This window comes from Podarcis erhardii, assembly GCF_964252035.2.
Source record: "Podarcis erhardii genome assembly, chromosome: 4".
In the NCBI taxonomy this organism is placed as follows: Eukaryota; Metazoa; Chordata; class Lepidosauria; order Squamata; family Lacertidae; genus Podarcis; species Podarcis erhardii.
The window spans coordinates 40684549-40703708 of record NC_138508.1 but is presented as its reverse complement, the minus strand read 5'-3'; the positions used below and the strand labels follow the sequence as shown (position 1 = coordinate 40703708).

Sequence of the window (19160 nt, the reverse complement as noted above, 5' to 3'; positions counted from 1 at the left end):
ACAATTCTATGATTCTAATAGGAAGTCTCCACTCCTATTCTCTTAAAAAAATAGAATTTGTAGCAGGCATTCGTTCCTGAAATGTTCCCCTGTTTTGTGTAGTGAGGTGCTGTGAATACATGAAACAATTGCTTCCATTTTTATAAACTGTTTGCTCTTAGTGTCATCCTGTGTTCAAATAAGTTTCTACAAGCAAATATATTTTAACTGGATTTAAAATGAGTGCTCAAATTCTGACAATTCCATTACAAGCTACAGGCAAGTGCATACACATGGCCCACAGACAGTGAACTGGGTATTCTTCAACATGCCTACAATTCACATTCGGAATTGGGGCAATTACTGAAAGAAAACACATCTCTGCATGTCCCATTGGGCATCCCCCTGCTCCTCCCCCAATCTTCCAACTGGGTACCGAAATAGAAAAATGGAGGGGGATGGTGCCAGCAAATAGAAGAGATTGGATTTCAATCTCCTGTTCAAGTTTTCACTTCAAAAAGTTGTAACCCCGAAAAAAAGGATTGGTCATTATGACCTGAAAGAACTGCAACCACAAGAAGAATATCAATCATATTTTCTTTAATTTAGATACATACATTGGTCCCCAAGCTTTCCCCCTTTCTGGAAGTACTAGAAGTTCATGCTGCTGGACACCAGAAGCAAGAGTGAATTCCTGGGATGCAGAACTGGCCAGGGCGCTCATATCCACTGGACAAACATTGCTGCAGGAGTTGAGGATGTGTGTTATGACATCACTATTCTCCGCCTTAGAAAGAGTGCATGTGGAATAAACCAGAGATCCTCCAGGACGCAAGGCTTTAATTGCAGACCTGTGTGCAAGGAACAGGAAATGTTGAGTTGGATTGATTCAACGTATGCACTTCAAATGAGGAAGCCTTGTAGTAAGATCCACACTTTCTGTGGACTGGGCATTGCCTAGCTTATCAGCAGGAAGTCATACACTTCTTAACACGCAACTAAGGAATATAAAATCCGATTTAATTATATTACAGAAACCATTAGTGTGTTATTTCAGAAAATACTTTTAAAGTCTTAATTTTGTATCATTAAATTTTCTATTAGAATAGCATTTTGGGGTTCTTATTATTAACAGCATCATGTTATACCTACGATGCTGACTGTGCACAGAGAACTGCTAAAACCAGATATGCATACTGAAAAATGAAGTAAGTCACATGCTCATAAAAAGTCCTCATTTGTGTTTGCATTTACAGTTGTTAAACATCGATTATGGTGCATCTCTTTCCGAAACTCACACCCAATATTGCTTTTCACTAGAAACTTGCCTTTTCATTTCGCCATCTTATAATGTACCTATTTTGAGGGCACCAGCTTGCTTAGCAGTATGGCATTCTAAGGCGCAATGGGCAGACTATCCACATACACTCCTGATGCAGGAATATTACATATCCTCATACACTGCTGTTATTGGGAATGATATTACATGCTACTATTTAAATTGTGCTGTAGAATATGAGGGACAAGGTCAAACTGGCTTCTGTGTATCAGAACTTCACCAAATGATAAACCATCAACAAACGGTTATGCAGTGTATGTGAAAGTTTCAATTTGTTGAAGAGTTGTAGTGAACCAAACTTCCGTAGCAGTAACCTGCCAACAAACTGGGAAAAGACATCACGTAATATAGGCCATACTCTTACATTTGGTTGATTTGTGCCAATGGCACTAAGACTACTTTTAGGGAGAAGTGATAGAAAGGACAGGGAGATAGAAGGAGGTGGAAGAAAACATATCTGTATCCTGGGTCAAATCCACACCATATATTTAAAGCCCATGGCTTCCTCCTAAAGAATCATGGGAACTGTAGTTGAAGGGTACTGGAAACTGTAGGTCTGTGAACTACAGTTCCCAGGATTCTTTGGGAGGGCCATGTGCCATGAAGTGTTTTAAGCATTCTAGGAAAGGGCTATGTAAATTATACGCAGCATTATTATGAGTTTAAGCAAGACTCAATTAATCGCAAATTTAGCGCCAGCTCAAAGAACGACCATTGAACACGATAAATGGATCAATCACAAAGCAGGGAAGTTGAAGAATGTGGATTTAAGCCATGGATATAAATGGGACAATAAACATTTTTTTATCCCAAGCGCTCTGGAGACTTAAAAGCTGTTAACGCATTCTGAATATCCTTTAAAGGCTTCCATTAGCAGTAGCTGGAGAGAAAACAAACACGAAAAGAAAAAAGGCAAGAAAAGCAAAAAAAGGCAAGAGAATATAGGAGCAATAAGTATCACTTCAAATTCTCACCAACTTTGAAAAACTTGACATTTTAAATGTCAGCTCACCCCCCCCCCCCAAAAAAAAATCTTTTGTTGCTAGGAGTTGCCAAAAAGCAACTCCTTCACATAAAGGCACATTAAACTTCGTGATAGATTGCTATTTATTTGCTCTTGGTCTCTCTCTCTCTCTCTCTCTCTCTCTCTCTCTCTCTCTCTCTCTCTCACACACACACACACAGTATAGAGAGATAGGCATACATACATACAGATAGGGCTATAGAGTTGGCACAGTCATTCACATTACTAACTCCACTTCCTCAGCCCACTCCTTGAGAGACTAATTGCATGTTCTTTATCCTGTTAGAAGGACCAGCATTAATTATGTCCCTAATTTATCCATTGTTCGTATTAAAACAGCAGCAAAAAGAGAAAGCAAAAATTCCAGGCTGAGTTATGGGAGATTATGTTGTACTTCAACGCTGCCATCTCGTGTTTGCTATTAGAAGTCGTTTTCTGAGAATGCCGGGCTGCTTCTGATCAGCAGAAAAGCAATCCCCTCTAAGCCACTCAAGCAGCTGAAATCACATTTACTTTCATCCCCACATTCCTTCTTATGAAAGTGATCATAGATTTTGTTTTCCTTTTAAAGATCAACCTGTCCTAGCCACATCACAGTCACTCCACTTACATTCCCCAGTTATTGTAAGCTTTCCCCTCCCATACAAAATCAATCCGAAAAGGCCAGAAAATCCCTTCTGTATCCACAATATGCAATTTATCATATGCCTCTGAAGCGTGGCGACATGCTGGCATTGGTGATGTGCCAAAAACAGTGCCAGAAAGCTTCAGACATGTCTCACCTCTCGTTATGGAGGTGATGATAGCTCCTTTTGTATAAAACTCAGCCAAGAGAAAACAGCATTTTAGGTTGAAAGGGATATATATGAAGTTGAAATATTAGCTGAACTGTTATCATTCACATAGTCATCCACTGTTTTCATCTAATTTTTGTTATCCAAAACAGACCATGCCTGGGGAGGGAGGGGGAGAGACAGAGGCTGCAATCTTGATTAATCTCTACATTTTAGTTTATCCAGCTGGTATAGCTACAATATTGCTGCCCTTAAAGCCGTGTATAAGAAGCTCTGTAACTTAGTGTAGCTTTTCAACCTATGAAATGAAAAAGAAAGATTCTTCTGTTTCCTGGGGGAGGAGGGAAGCATTGGCAAAAAAAGGGGGCTTCTGTGGGGGATCTGTCACCGCTCTCAGTTTACAGGGTTCTACAGAGATGGGAGTGTGCATGTTGCGAAAAGGATTTGTGTATGTGTGTAAAAAAAGAACAAGGCTTTGAGGGATGCTGTAGGGAACTGCGGCTAGAGCTGAAACCCGACTGAACTGATCATACGAGTTTTAGCTGCATAATTAAATTTGCATATAGGTTGCAAAGCATTGTTTCTGAAGTGTTGTTTCTTTGTCATAACGGCATCAGAAGAGGCATTCATCCCATGAGAGAAGGGGGAGCGCCTCTTATAAGACGGTGCTTACATCCAAACATACATTAAATTCCAAACCTAAGTCCAGTCTATATATCTTTTATCTGGAGCATTGACAGCATTCTTGGAAATCTGGATGGAGGCAAACCAAGAGAGGCATAATAGACCCAAGGGATAGAAAACAAATACTGAAGAAATTCCCATCATTCCTGACTGCTGGTCATGCTGAAGTTCATGGGAGTTGTGGCCTAGCAACATATTGAGGGCGTCAAATTGGCTACCCTCGTAACACACTAAGAGTTAGAGTCAACTACCTGGTCCCGCAAGCGGAAACCCATATAAGTCCTTCTCCTAGGGTGATGGGGCTTCACACTAAATTTCTCTACATGGTCCAAGATTTAGTTTGAATGGGCACTAAAACTCAGCACTCTCTCGTAAGTAGTGCAAGGTGAAAGGAAAAAAAATATGTATTTTGAAAACATGGTTGATGTATCTTGTAGCTATTTTTGTTTTATTGTACATTACCCTAGGATCTTATGAAGGTGATTAATGCAATGAATTAATAAATGTAGCTCCACCCCTTCTCCTAAGAACATGCCCAATTAACACTTGGCCATGCCTGCCTTTAAAGAAATGAAAGATTCAAAGGGACATCTGATATAGACGGCTAGATTCATATTCGTAACTCCAAACCAGACAGAAACTGGTGCCATACTTTGTCCAAACTATAGATAGAAATATACCTAGAGAAACGTTTGAACGATCACAGCAGTACTTTGTGCCTGACTGTACATCACTCACTTCTACCACTGTGTGTTCCAGCCTTGCAGCCATTTATAACATGTGGAAAAAAGTAAAGCTCTAAATTACTGTGATTCTTTGATCAAAATGAAGTGAGCTGTTAGGTCCATTTGCATGGCATAGGGAAACCACGGTCTGGCTACCAGTGCTATGCCTCAAATCTGTGCAGTCTCACCCTCCTTCTTTCCCTGATTAGTTGCAATTCACTCCTTCACTTTTTGGTCTCCAATAACATTGAGGTTACCATAACGCCCAAATTTAGCAAGCTACAGTTACCTGCATTCCAGACCCAGAAGCACAGTTGAAGCTAGCCCTCTTCACAGCCAACTAAACACTGAGGGCTGTGAGCATGCCAGCCTACCCCCTTCTTCATTGTTGTTAACCTCAACAAGTGAGAGGGCAACTGTGTGAAGTGGGAAGCCAAATATCACACTCGCCCTCCAACAGTCCTTCCAGCCAAACCATGAGCTGTAACCAAAATTTGTTTGGAGGAAATGAACACAAGCTCAGGGCTGACTGTAACGCTAAGCCAGACCACAGACTAGACCTGGTTAGCACGGCAGCAATACCTGAGGAGAAGCAGAATGGCGGTGATTTTCACTCCAGGACATTAGCCCTTAGCCAGTGTGTTAATATGTTAATGGGTAATAAACCACATGGAGTGATCTCATGCACACACATAAGCTGTAAAATCCCACTGTTTCAGAGTCTTGCTGATTCATGGCAAAACAGTGAAATGTTATAGTATTAATAACTTACTTTTATTTGTTTTAGCCAGAAGGCATAACAGAAAAGGTATGTATAACAATGGATTAATCAATGCATTTATTGTTTTATTTATTTATGAATAACGAGAGGTGGACAGCTGAATTAATATTCAAAACTATAGCAGAAAAGTTATTGGTTTGCAGCTGCTATTGCTGTAGCCTGGTATGCTTTCATCAAACAAACAATTTCTCTCTCTTCTAGACAGCAGGCCCAATTGGATTAAACGTGCTTTGGGGAGATGGGCAATTTTGGTTTGTTTGGATTTTTCTCTACCAACAAGGTTCCTGCTGTCAAGAATGTTCCACTTCAGCATTATAATCTAGAATGATTTATACAAATTTGCAAAAATTTCACTGAATGATGTATGCTTCCTTGAGCCAGGAGTTCACAAATTGGATTTTACATGTCAAATATTGGAAAGAGAAAACTGAAGGAGGTCAGTGTTTTAAATGTGATTGATTTCTCCAAAGGAAATGGGTGACATGATGCATTACTGCAATAAGACACTCATATTTCGGTTATAAATCACAAGCTTCCTGTAGACCTTTTCTTGAGGAAGTCATGCAAAGAAAAGGGGGAAAAACAGTCCCCAACCTTCTCTTGTGCTGCCATTTATGAGAGCGTTCCATAAAGAACACTACTTTTAGGAAAACAAACTATTTTATTTCTCTCTCAATTCATCCTGACAGCTGGGATACTTCTGAGGTGAAACATAGCACTACATTAAAAAGCTTTAGTATTTGATCAATAGCCATAAAATAATATATAGCAGGAGAAAATGAATGAGGAAGAAGGGGGGGGGAATCCTTGCTTAACTCATTGGCCTCCTCTTTCATATAACCTTATCATATTATATGGCTCTACATTTTACATTTCTAATCATTTCTACTTGCCCCAGTAAAACATAAGGCAAGGGCAGCAGTATAAGCAACAGTAAGCCAAATACACCTAATTCAAGCCATGAATTTTCTTGAGGACAGATGAAACACCTAGAATACATTATTTGGAAAATTAATTTAATTGTATGGGTTTGGCTAGCAATAACCAAGTGCTGATGAAAGTTGCAATCCCACATAAAGTAAATAAGGATATTAGTCCCACTGATTTTGATGGAATAATGTCCTCTGGACCCAACCCACTTGTTTTAGTTAGGTGCGAGAAAAAAAATCCTTCCTGTTAATTGTTTATCTATTACAGCTCCCTCCTCCTTTTTCTTGAGGATTTCTGGGAATTCTGCTTCTGAGGGTTGGCTAGGTATTCCACACACACAGCCTAGATCCCCACCCTCAAGATTTTCAGCACTGTAGAAACCAAACTTATGATTCCCAGATCACCTACAGGAGGTTTTAACAAAGGAAAATGGCCTGAAATGGGTTCCTGTTTATAGGTTTATAGTTTATAGGTTATGGGTTCCTGTCAACACTATCCAAGCCCAGTGTTTGCTGGAAAGAGACCATGTAAACACCACTACTCTCCTGCTGGCCTCATGATTTAGCTAGGAACACTGAAAAAACACAGCACCAGGGCTATAATTAGGTCAATAACGTCCTTAGGAGGACAACCAAATCTAAGCACAAATTGGACCCACAGCTGTGAGGCATTAGTGAGCTTTTTTGCGGAGAAAGTCCTGTTGCTCCGCCATGACCTCCCTACCAATTTAGATACAGTTACTGAACTGGAGGCCCCTCGACTGAAATCAGGTCCAGTGTTGGACCATTTTGAACGGATACTCCCTGCTGATGTGGATAGATTCCTCCAAGTTGGTAGGCCCACCACCTGCCTCCTTGATCCGTGCCCATCCTGGCTGATTAGGGAGTGTCCAGATGTTGCGCGGACCACCCTGGTTGAAATTATCAATTTGTCCCTTGACACGGGGACATTCCCAGGGGAACTGAAGGAAGCAGTAGTGTGTCCACTCTTAAAGAAAACTTCATTAGATCCCTTAGACCTATCCAATTACCGCCCAGTTTCAAATCTTCCATATCTGGGTAAGGTAATTGAGAGAGCGGTTGCTGAACAGCTTGGTAGGTTTCTGGAGGAAACATCGGCTTTAGATCCATTTCAGTCCCGTTTCCGTCCCGGTTTTGGAACCAAGACGGCTCTGGTTGCCCTAACAGATGATCTCCGTAGACAACTGGATCGAGGCGGGTCAGGACTGCTGATCCTTTTAGATTTGTCAGCGGCCTTTGACATAGTCGATCATGATCTTCTGGACCACCGCCTCGCAGACGTGGGGATACAGGGCATAGCCTGTAACTGGCTGTGCTCTTTTATCTCTGGTCGGGGACAGAGGGTGGCACTAGGGAGGGAAATGTCATCGCGCCATTCCTTGGTGTGTGGAGTGCCGCAGGGCGCAATTCTCTCCCCGATGCTTTTTAACATTTTTATGCGCCCCCTTGCCCAGATTATCCGGAGCTTTGGGCTGGGCTGTCACCAGTATGCTGATGACACTCAGCTCTATCTGCTGATGGATGGCCACACCGACTCGGCCCTGAACACACTGACCAGATGCTTGGAAGCTGTGGCTGGATGGTTTCGTGGGAGCCGATTGAAACTAAATCCTTCAAAGACAGAGGTCCTATGGCTGGGTCGGGATGGCATGGGGATGAGGGACCAACTCCCTTCTCTTGCGGGGGCCCAATTAGTGCCATTGCCTTCCATTAAGAGTTTGGGTGTAATCCTTGACGCCTCCCTTTCCATGGAGGTACAAGTTACAACAACAGCCAAGGCGACATTTTTCCACCTTCGCCGCATCAAGCAGTTGGTCCCTTACCTTTCCCGCCCCCCACTTGGCCACAGTGATCCATGCGACGGTCATCTCCAGGCTTGACTAGTGTAATTTGCTCTACGCGGGGCTGCCCTTGAAGCTGTCCCATAAACTCCAGCGGGTGCAGAATGCTGCAGCGAGGCTCTTCACGGGGTCTGTGCCATGGGAGCATATTCACCCAGTGCTTTTCAAACTGCACTGGCTCCCGGTAGAGTACAGGGTCAGATTTAAGGTGCTGCTTTTAACCTTTAAAGCCCTTCACGGCCTAGGACCCTCATACCTACGAGACCGCCTCTCCTGGTATGCCCCACGGAGAGCCTCAAGGTCCATAAATAGCAACACCCTAGTGGTCCCGGACCCTAAGGAAGTTAGATTGGCTTCAACCAGAGCCAGGGCCTTTTCAACTCTGGCTCCGGCCTGGTGGAACGCTCTGCCTCATGAGACCAGGGCCCTGCAGGATCTGATTTCCTTCCGCAGGGCCTGTAAGACAGAGTTGTTCCGCCTGGCCTTTGGCTTGGAGCCAATTTGATTCCCTCCCTCTCTTTCTTTTTTTCTTTCCGTCTCCTCCTGTGTTGAGGCTACATTTTATTTTAATGTTCCATTATTTTAATGTTGTATTGTAATTTTGTTTTTAAGTTGTAATCATTCAACTTGTTTTTATTATTGATTGTAAGCCGCTCTGAGCCCGGCCTTAGCTGGGGAGGGCGGGGTATAAATTAAAAATTATTATTATTATTATTATTATTATTATTATAATACATGGTATAGTATAGGGTCCCACTGGGAGAATTTGTGAGTATGCTCTTAGGTTTCTATTCCAGCTGAAAACGTCTCCTCTGGATAGAACATAATTTTTCTTTATGAAGAAGTAAGTGAGCAGTCAAAGTTTTTTTAAAAAACTAGGATGCCCTATTGTCAAATACAGTGGTACCTTACGAACGGGATCTGTTCTGGAGGCCCATTCGCAACATGAGCAGAACACAACCTGCTTCTGCACATGCGCGTGACGTCATTTTGCGTGGCTGCACATGTGGCGAAACCTGGAAGTATCCCTTTCCGGTACTTCTAGGTCGCCGCGGGATGCAACCTGAAAACGCTCAACCTGAAGGAAACATAACATGAGGTATGACTGTATGACACATGGAATACTATAGAATATATCCCATATTACAAAGTTGGATAAATTAACGTATTTGGTAAGAATTGGGAATAGTAAAATAAGTAAGCCCTTTCCCATATGAACCTGATTAGATACAAATAAGCAAATCTGAATTAAAACCTTTTTTTTCCAGTTAGAACTTGCCTTGTGCCCCAGCAAAACTGTCCCCTCTCCCATCATAGCCAGTTGTAGAATTTATGCTGAATGATACGGATTTTGTTTCTGTGATCATTTTGAGGCCAAATGCATCTGTAAATGTTTGCAAGCAACATGGACCCTCATCTCAACAGGTGATCAGACTTAATGGCAATTTCCCATCAAGGGCCTTTAGGTGACCCCCTTCTCCTGTTTACAGGAAGATCTTTCTGAAATGTGGTGTTGAGAGTTGCCTCAAGCGTCTTCGTGAGCAGTCAGCCTGAGCGGCTCATAATCTCGGCCAGCTTGGTTGAACAAGAAACTTAAGAACCCATTTACAGGGTTTTGCACAGAATATAACAACTAACAGCTTTCTGATCAGTGTGTCGCCAGTCAAAAGGCTGGCTAAGGAAAACATGACTTGGGAAAACAATCAAACCAGAAATGTGGCCACAAACCCTTGTCTACAAATCCGGAAGTGTCAACAGCAGCTTTCTTGGTTTCGAAGATTTGACACTTTTGTTATGTGCCAAAAAAACAGGGAGAACAGCGATTCTCTTCCCTTCAATGCATAATGATGCAGCAATTTCAGATAGAAAGCACGAGATTGTTTTTTTATTATAATGAAACAGAAAGAGTTGTGGATAATTCCAAATGCATGATCAAATGGTGACCAATGGTGGTTCCTCTCTCCTCCCCTCCCCAAACATAGTACATATACATTTCCTGCTTAAATGCTGGTATTATTTGGAAACTAAACAATCTACAATGGATAAAACAACCCAAAACCAACTCTTCCTAACAGATCTGGAGGGGATCAAATCCTAGGCTGAGTCTAGAAACATACCCAGCTTACCTGAAATGTCAAGAGTAATGCTCTAGCACTGTGGACACAAAGAGAAGGGCAATGGCAAAAAATAATAATGCAGCAGCCAATCTTTTTTGCATGTTAATGATGCAATGTGCCATTTCACATTTTAGAATCTGCAAGGTCAGTTAGACTCTACACGCCATTCTTGTAGGTGTACATACTTAACATTGTGGGGTACCTGTTGACCCGATGACTTACAGGCAACAATATTGTTATACCGGAAAAGGGAAGTTCTCAATACAGGTGCAAATGGTCTTGCATTTCATACCTTCACTCAGGTAATGTATTTTTTATGGCTTTCTTAGGATACATTTGTCCCCCAAACTGTACTGAGGTGATAAAAAATTGTATTATTTTTTCTACGGGTAAAGAAAAAGCTTTTTGAAAAAAGGTTTAGGAGACTGTGCTGTACTGAAGTACATTAAAAGCTAAGTAAGCGCAAACTTGTTCCTCTGCCTCCTGTGACTGTCCTAGTTAAAGGCCTATTGCTCAGCATGAAGAGCAGAATCTCTCTCTCTCTCAACCATGCCAGTTATTGGGAGACGACACTGTAGCTGTATGCCTTCTTAAATGATGACTGGCTCTGTGTGGCTGCATATGGAGAGGATAGCATATGGGTCAGACAGACACCGAGCCTCAGAATACAATTCAGCACATCCTTCAGTGCAGGGCTGAGCGTTATTGAATTTCAGTCGTCTTCCTTTGTGTTTCTTACCTTAGAAGCTGTATCTGTATAGCAGATAATGCCTTCCTTTGTGCTAATCGTAGGGTAGCCTGCTGGGTATCGGAACAGAATAACCAACTTCTGTCATTCGAGCATGGAGCATCCACTAGTACCTGAGTGACCAATAGCAAAGTAAAAATAAACTGAACACAGAAACTCTGGACAGAAAAATCTCATACTGTGAGAATACACCCAATGACAGTGCCATCTCCCTACAAATCAAATATATATATTTTTACTGCATTTCAAGCACTACATATATTTTATTCAAATGCAAACATTTATGGAAATGCAAAACAAAAATGTTTATTAAAAAGTTACTAAAACAGTTTGCACAAAAGGTATCAAAGCAGCATACAACCATTAAAAAAATAAAACTTCACAAAACTATGTAAGAAATATATATGCTATACACTACACTAATAATACATGGTGAGCCCTTATGCTGGTGATCAAGGGTCCCCAAAAGCTTGGGTGAGCAAGAACGTCTTCAACTGCTATTGAAAACTCAGCACTGAGCAGTGTGCTCTGGATCTTGGGAGTGGGGAGGGATTGTTCCATAATGTAGGTGCCATTGCAAATGCCTTTTCCGTGGTTGATGGCAGATGAATCAAGGCAGGCCACGGTACCATCAGGAGGGGATATTCTAAATATCTTAGAGAATCATATAGTTTGAAAAGGCATACTTGTTTTTTAAACAAGGAAGGTCTTTAAGGTGCTACTGGAAGGAATTTTTTTATTTTGTTTTGAAAAAATGATGTTAATATCAGTGCCCTGATGAGAGATCTGATGGAACCCTCTGCGACCCAAAGGATAAATGCATAATTAATAAATTACAGGTTTTTATCTTCCTATTTTATTCAAGAGCCATCACTGAGAATTGTGATATCCCTGAACTGAAAAGGGGTTGATGGGAGAATGAGAGCGTCTGAGCCCCATGAAGCTAGCAGCCATGATAGAGATACCTTATCGAAGCCTTCAGGCTGAAGATTTCCAATTTGCCTTCCATCCAACTGTGAAACAGTAATGAGACTCATCAAAGATTCTGGGATGAAGGATTCTAGTGTCTGCTTCAGCCAGCGTGATCTCAAATGGTCATACTCATTGCAGTGCAGAAGCCCTAAAGAAATAGAATCTCAGATAAGTTAATACATGCAGTCAATTTGCCACTTGTCCCAACAAACTAGCCAAGGTGGCATGCAAACCAGACCATCAGAACAATCCCTGTGAAATCGGAAGCCGAAGCTAGAAGTAGCAAGAATTAGGACTAATTAAAAAACACACACATCAGCATGTAGTGGTGACACAATCAATTGATTGGTGTCGCCCATTGCCAGATGATTTGACAGTACACAATACGAGGAGTGGAACCCATCACTGCTGAACAGTGATCTAGCCCAGGGGTACCCAAAGCGTGGACCACTGCTCGGTCCATGAGCTTCATTCAGGTGGTCAACAGTGTGTCTGTGGATTTGTGGTTGAAGACAGGAGACAGCAAATCCTTCACATTAAATATCAATACTGATTTTAATTGTATTTCACTTGCTTCTTTTATTTCTAACATTGCATTTTACTGTATTACCATTTGAATTCTATGTAAGAAATTAAAGAAGCAATAAAAACATAATTTTAAAAAAATCATACAGCCCTAGCACAGAGCATTACATTTGCTACAACACACAGAAAAAACATTTTCAAGTTGTTGGGTGGGAGATGGAGGTTTGGAAACCACTGATCCAGCCAAATGGTCAAGCAGTCTCTTTTGGAACACATATATTGACAGTAGTATAAGAATATTTTAAGAATTGCATTTGGTGGCAAACTACATTATACTCCAGGTGTGTGCAATGAAGCACCTATTGTCCCTTTTTTATTGCAAAGCACCCACAGGAAGGGATGAACTGGGGTGATGACAGGACAGCATCCTTCACCAGGTCTGAGGGCAGCAGGCTAGCTTATGCGAGTATAGGGTGGGGTAAAGGTAAAGGTGAAGGGATCCCTGACCATTAGGTCCAGTCATGACCGACTCTGGGGCTGCGGAACTCATCTCACTTTATAGGCCAAGGGAGCCGGCTTACAGCTTCCGGGTCATGTGGCCAGCATGACTAAGCTGCTTCTGGCAAACCAGAGCAGTGCACGGAAACGCTGTTTACCTTCCCGCCAGAGCGGTACCTATTTATCTACTTGCACTTTGACGTGCTTTTGAACTGCTAGGTGGGCAGGAGCAGGGACCGAGCAACAGGAGCTCACCCCGTTGTGGGGATTCGAACTGCCGACCTTCTGATCAGCGAGCCTTAGGCTCTGTGGTTTAGACCACAGTGCCACCCGCGTCCCATAGGGTGGGGTATTTGCCCACAAAGTCTTGTCCTCCAATCAACTTGCTGTTGCCCTCTCAAACATCTGCAGCTTGAGGCAGCCTCCCCAGCCTGCCAAATAGTAGTGCTGGCCCTGCTAATCCTCTTACATTCTCTTTTCCTTTTCATGTGCCTCCTGCACTCAACAAACTGGGAAGCATTCTTTTAATGTATCAGCACCGCGTGAGCATGCCAAGGTTGCGTTGTTTCCCTCTCTAGCTGACCCTGCAAAATTAGAGTACCAGAGTATCACAAAGATGATGTGAAAATATCAGAGGACCACAGAGCACTTCTTTTCATGTGCCTTCAGACTAATGCACAGAAAAATTGGTGTCAGGCAGCAAGGGCATAATATGCAGATTGCGTTTGAAATAAAAATTAGACAGCTCCAATTCCAGTTCCTGATGTGCTGGGTTTTGACTGCAATAGGGAGGGGAAAGGATGCCGCAAGAGCTTTCTTAATGAATGCCTCTGAATAACCTGCTTAATAGGTTATTTAAGCAATCTAGCAACCAATTTGTGTGTTCTAATTGGTTTAGGAGTGCAGTGGTTTACCTGGCCAAGCATACTGAAGCGTTGCTATCGATTTACCCCCTGGAGCAGCGCACATATCTAAAACCTTCTCTCCATTCTCAACTTCCAGGGCCAGCACAGCCAGAACTGACGCTGCATTCAGCAGGTAATATTCTTTCAGTTTACCAGCTCTGTGTTTCTGAGCAGGGAATCTTCCAGGATTGCTACTGATGTAACACTTGAGTGACTGCCGAAAACACGAAGAAGTTTCCGGGAAAATGAGGCGATAGCCCTTTAAGCACAAGTCATTCTCCACTTCAGAGGAAAAATTGAATTTATTAAGGAGGACAGCATACTGCCAGCACTGAGGTGTTGAAAGCACTTGACTGGAGATTAAAAAAGAAATATACATGTTACACATAGGCACGGACTGGGATATAAGAAGACAAAAGTGTGTCCGCATCAGGAAAAGGGGAGAGGAAACAGCTCAGCACCAAGCAGAGATTTATGCTAAAATGATGGGCTACACTTAATTTGCAGACTGCGTTACATGCAAATGCATTTTCATCATCACCATTTGGATCAATATACTGAATGAAAGGCTACAGGAGGGTAACATATTGCACCTAATTTTTAGTCTGGAATGAGTCACTCTTGGTGTGAGTGGGATTATAGAAACTGCCTTTGAATTTTTCCCTTATCACATGATTTACTTTCTGCTTTCTGTGGTATTACAGGAGAGTCAGAGTGGTGTAGCAGTTAGTTGGGCTATGAAGTGGAAGACACAGGTTTGAATGGCATGAAGCTTTCTGGGTCAGCTTGGGTGGGCAAGTCACTTTCTCTGCCTCGCTAGCTGGCCACTGTGAGAACAGGATGCTAGACTGGCTAGGTCATTGGCCTGATCCAGGAGGCTCTTATCATGTTCTTAACAGCACACGAGAGTTTGAAGTAAAGCTCAGGGAAATTTCTAAAATGAAAAGTTCTAGGCTGAAGTCAGCCTTGTTCTTCTGTCCCAGAAGCATTATCCCAGATGTACAGGTTGGTTTGCATCATCTATACACAAAGAAAAGGCACTGTGCAAATCCCCAAAGGTTATCTTACATTGCAAGAGGCATTTTTTTAAAAAAGTGCACAGCTTAGTCCTGGCTGAGCAAACCCAGACAAACATAGAATTTAGTCCATTTGTCTGTATTAAATAGAAATGTTCCTGTGTCACTTGCATGCATACTAGGCTTCCTGTGCCTAATTATGAACTCTTCTTTTACATTAGGGATGGCCAACTAGCAGTGAACGGGTCATATCAAATCCCTGGGACAATTCTTCCAGTCTTTGGTGATCTAAATTTAATCAAGGTATATTCAAATGCTTACCCATAATTTAATTTGCAAGGGAAAACAACAGTAACAATATTTTCAAGTTGTTAACTCTACATCTTATTATGAAACCAGAACACCCATGAGCTGCTATGCGAATGGGGTTTTTTTGCTTTGAAAAACAAGGTATGTATTCCTAAATAAATAGATAAATATACACGGTACATGGCAAAATGTACTTTCAGCCCCAGACTACTCATGAAAAATAGAGTAACATGGTGCCATCCAGATGCTGTTTGACTTCCATCAGAGATTTGCTGAGTTGGAAGGGACTCGGAGGGTCATTCTAGTCCAATCCCCTGCATTGCATCCTTGACCACTGGCCATGCTGGCTGTTGCTGATGGAAGTTGATGTTCAACACCTGGAGGGCATGATGTTGGCCCCTAAAAACCCAGAACTTTGTCATCCCTTTTTTATGTAGTCATCAGATATGTCCCCCACCTTCTCAGTATAAAAGACTGAGGGAACAGAAAGCACATTTGAAAACTCAAAACTTTGCATTAGTTTGCATTCTGAGGAGCTATGCTTACTGTAATTATTTTATGGTGCATTGATCAAGGAGGGAGGGTGGGGGAAGAGAAAAGAAACAGAAAATTGACCTGATTGAGTTCCACACTTCTCCCAACTCTTTGGAGTATTGTTTCTCAAAATGACTGAGAACAACTTGGCATATTTTCTTTTGAAGCTTTGTTTTTGATTTTGTTTCCAACTTGGAGAGAAGATGACAAAAAAAGCATATATGAATACCAATTACCCAAAGGCTGCACTGTACTTATACTTTAACTCTATGTGGTACAGTTTAAGAAGCTGTATTCTCAACAAGTAACTGATGTTTCTACGCCAGCATGGATTCTTAAAAGGTTAATACAAAAGATTTGTGAATAAGTTCCCCTTCCACTTCACTTTAAAATAACTCAGTATTCCAACCCCACTTACCTAGAAGAGGCCTGATGAATTAAGTAATGCTTAATTCTGAGTAGACATGGTTAAGATTTCACTGTAAGTTGTTTATTATTACTGGCTTGCTAGTTGCTTCTTGCCAGGTTTCCCCCCCCCCCAAAAGCATCTTACAATACATTTACAAATATAAAAATGCAGAAGCAACAGTAAAAAAACCCTCTAGAAAAATGCAAACGCGGCAACAAAAACCTCTAGAATAAGCAAGCAAAAGACTGTTTCTTCCTGCCTGTCCAGAGAACCAGTTCAAAATATTTTGCTGCCTGAGGCGAAGGACAAGATGGTCCATTTGTCCCCAATTCCACGTATGGAAGCTGACAACACTGGCAACAGAATGGCATCATTTACTGCACCTGGATGTGTGTGTGTGTGTGTGTGTGTGTGTGTGTGTCTGATCTCCAGCAGAGGGAGATCAAATGTCAGAGGCTCAGGAGTCCTAAGGACACTTCCCTCCTCCAAGTACTTGCATCTGAGGTGATTGCCTCACTCTGCCCAACAGCAGGGTTGGCCCTGCTCAATCTCAGCCTTTGTCAGGAAAGGCTGAGGTTGCTGATCCCTGGTCCCCAATGCTGCATCATCCATACAAGAGCCAACTGGTGAGAGGACAAGGCAGCTTTCCCTTGCCCAGACTTCCTTGCTGGACCACAAGCAGCAGGAGGAAGCAGTACATATACTACTGCTCTCTCAAAGATGCATCACACCCAATCTTTCCAATCCTGGTTCCCCAAGAAAACACACACAGAATCTATCATTTCTACTTACTTGCTTACCCCCACCCTCTCTCTTGAATGGGAGTGAGAGCAAATGGACCTCTTAAAACACCTGCTGCCAACAGTCTGCTCATAATCTCCTATACCAGCTGTGCTAACCGGGACTGATGGAAGTTGAAGTGCAAAGCATCTGAAGGTCACTCGACTGGGGAAAGGTATTCTAGACAGATAATCAGATGCCTCTCTCCAGTTTCTCTTTAACTTGTTGGGTGTAGTAAAAGGGATGGAGGCAGAACCATTGTGGTTACTAGGATTGCAAGAAACAAGGCTGGGGGGAAATCAAGCTTCAAATCCCCCCACAGCCATGAAGCTCCCTGGGTGACTTGGTCTCTCTACCCAAAATTAATTAACGGGCTTGAAGGGGAGGATAAAATGGGGAAGGGGAGAATCAAGGAAGCTGCTTTGAGCTTTTTAAAGGCAGGATACAAATGTAGTAAATAAACATGGCTGGAGTTGGAACTGGCCATGCCTGATGATGGCTACTGTACTTAAAATACCATAGGCAGATTTACTCTCCACTCAGACCCAGTTGGTGGTGAATTTATCAGAATTCTGTTCCCCATCTTTTACTGTGTTCACAGAGATATATATAAAAAAAGAAAAACCGGCAGCTGCATTTCATCAGTTGTGAAAAAAAGATATCCCAGTTCTGAAAGGGGAAACCATTTTAAATGCCCCCCTTAGGGCAGAAGAATCAACATTTTGATCGAGCAGGGAGGGCACCGGCGTGTGCGCCTCAACCCAAAAACAGCAGCCGGGGGTGGGGAAAGGGCCCCAGTTCTTTCTAATTCAGGCTGCCCGAGAGCGGCTGTGCAACTTGGTGTGAAATGAATATTGCAGGGTGGGGTGGGGTGCACGCTGAAGCTCAGTAAATAAGCAAGCAGCATGCAGCAATCCAGATATATAACGCAGTGCTAAGGTCGCCTCTTGGAGGCGAGACCGATCCTGGGTCTCCAGGCAACCCTTTCCCCTTACCAAACAACCCGGCAGGTTCCCTACGCGTCTCAACCCCTTGCTCGGTCGCGCAGAGACGCCTTAAGGCACACGCAGGAAGGCCGAGCTTTCCGTTTTACGCGCGAGGAAATCCTCTGCGAGTCTCCTTCAGAGTCAGCCCCAGCTGCAGCCAGTGAAGGAAAGCGCGCAGGGCTGCAGCTTCCGAAAGACCCGCGTGCAAGGACAGCAGCGGCGCCTCGCCTTTTTGCTAGGACGCGGGGTGGGGAAAGAGGGGGGGGGGAGGCACGAACGCCAGCTTTAAAATAACGGATGGATTTCAAGGGGCAGCCCTTTAAGAGGGAAAGAAAAAGTTTTATCGAGTCCGGAAATTGGCGCTGCATCTTTCAATCTATGTTTTTAATGCGTCTATAGCTGCTTCCAGGAGTTTTGAAAGCCTTGCGGGAAGAGGGGAGGAGTTAGCGGCGCGCGGCCGGGAAGGCTCTGCTTTGTGATTGGTTCCTGCAGCGGCCGGGAAGCCCGGGCTGCGCCTCTTTCCCTGCTGGAGGAGGCGACGCCCGCTCGGCGCTCACCTGCTCCTCGACCGAAGAGTGGGTGTCTCTCCGGCGGCAGACGTCTACCCAGCCGCGGAGCCGCCGGCCCAAGCGCCTCAGCGCACGCATGGCGCCCCGTGGGCCGGCCCTTTCGCAGCGGAAATGGCATCGCCGAGCGGGCGCCGGGTCACCACAAGGGCGCGGCTGCAGCTCCTCCTCCCGCGGCCTCGCTTCTTCGCGGGAAGGCAGCCCTGCAGTTGCTACGAAAGGAGGAGGGTTTCACAAGGGACCTCGAGGGACATGCCGGGCAGGGAATCTTTCTCCGGACCTGGGGCTCGAAGCTGCGACCCGGAGGGGAAAGCAGCGTGGTGCTGGGCAGGATAGTAGCATGCCTACTTCACAGGGTTGTTATGGGGAATTAAAGGAGGATTAAGAATGTAGGCCACTTCGGAGATCCTTGGGAGAGGAGAAAATGCAGGAAATAAATGCTTTTCAAAATGCTGTCATGCTCTACCAGCACTTTGGACAAAGCATGTTTTTTTATCACAAAACACCCAGTTGAAATAACACGCCCCCAAAAGACAGGATCATCCTCAGATGTGGTAAGAGGATTTACTGAGTCAGTGGATGGATAACATCCACATGCAAATAAAATTTATATTCACACAAGTTTTTAAGTTAGATATATTTCAAGGAATGAAATGTACAATTACGCAAAATTCACAG

General features: G+C 43.3%; 1 protein-coding gene and 1 long non-coding RNA gene across 2 annotated transcripts in view; one reads left to right on the top strand and one right to left on the bottom strand.

Moving 5' to 3' along the window:
- LOC309340784 overlaps positions 1-19160 on the top strand; it is a 393472-nt gene that overhangs the window by 292214 nt on the left and 82098 nt on the right. The gene's annotated exons all lie outside the window — the stretch shown is intronic.
- NSUN3 (NOP2/Sun RNA methyltransferase 3) lies at positions 563-18601 on the bottom strand. The gene is made up of 6 exons (XM_081859786.1): positions 18474-18601; positions 15823-15932; positions 13892-14235; positions 11948-12102; positions 10974-11095; positions 563-830 (listed from the first exon to the last, which is right to left on the bottom strand). Exons 1-6 carry the CDS (start codon positions 18561-18563, stop codon positions 569-571), a joined length of 1083 nt encoding a protein of 360 aa, XP_081715912.1. The 5' UTR covers positions 18564-18601; the 3' UTR covers positions 563-568.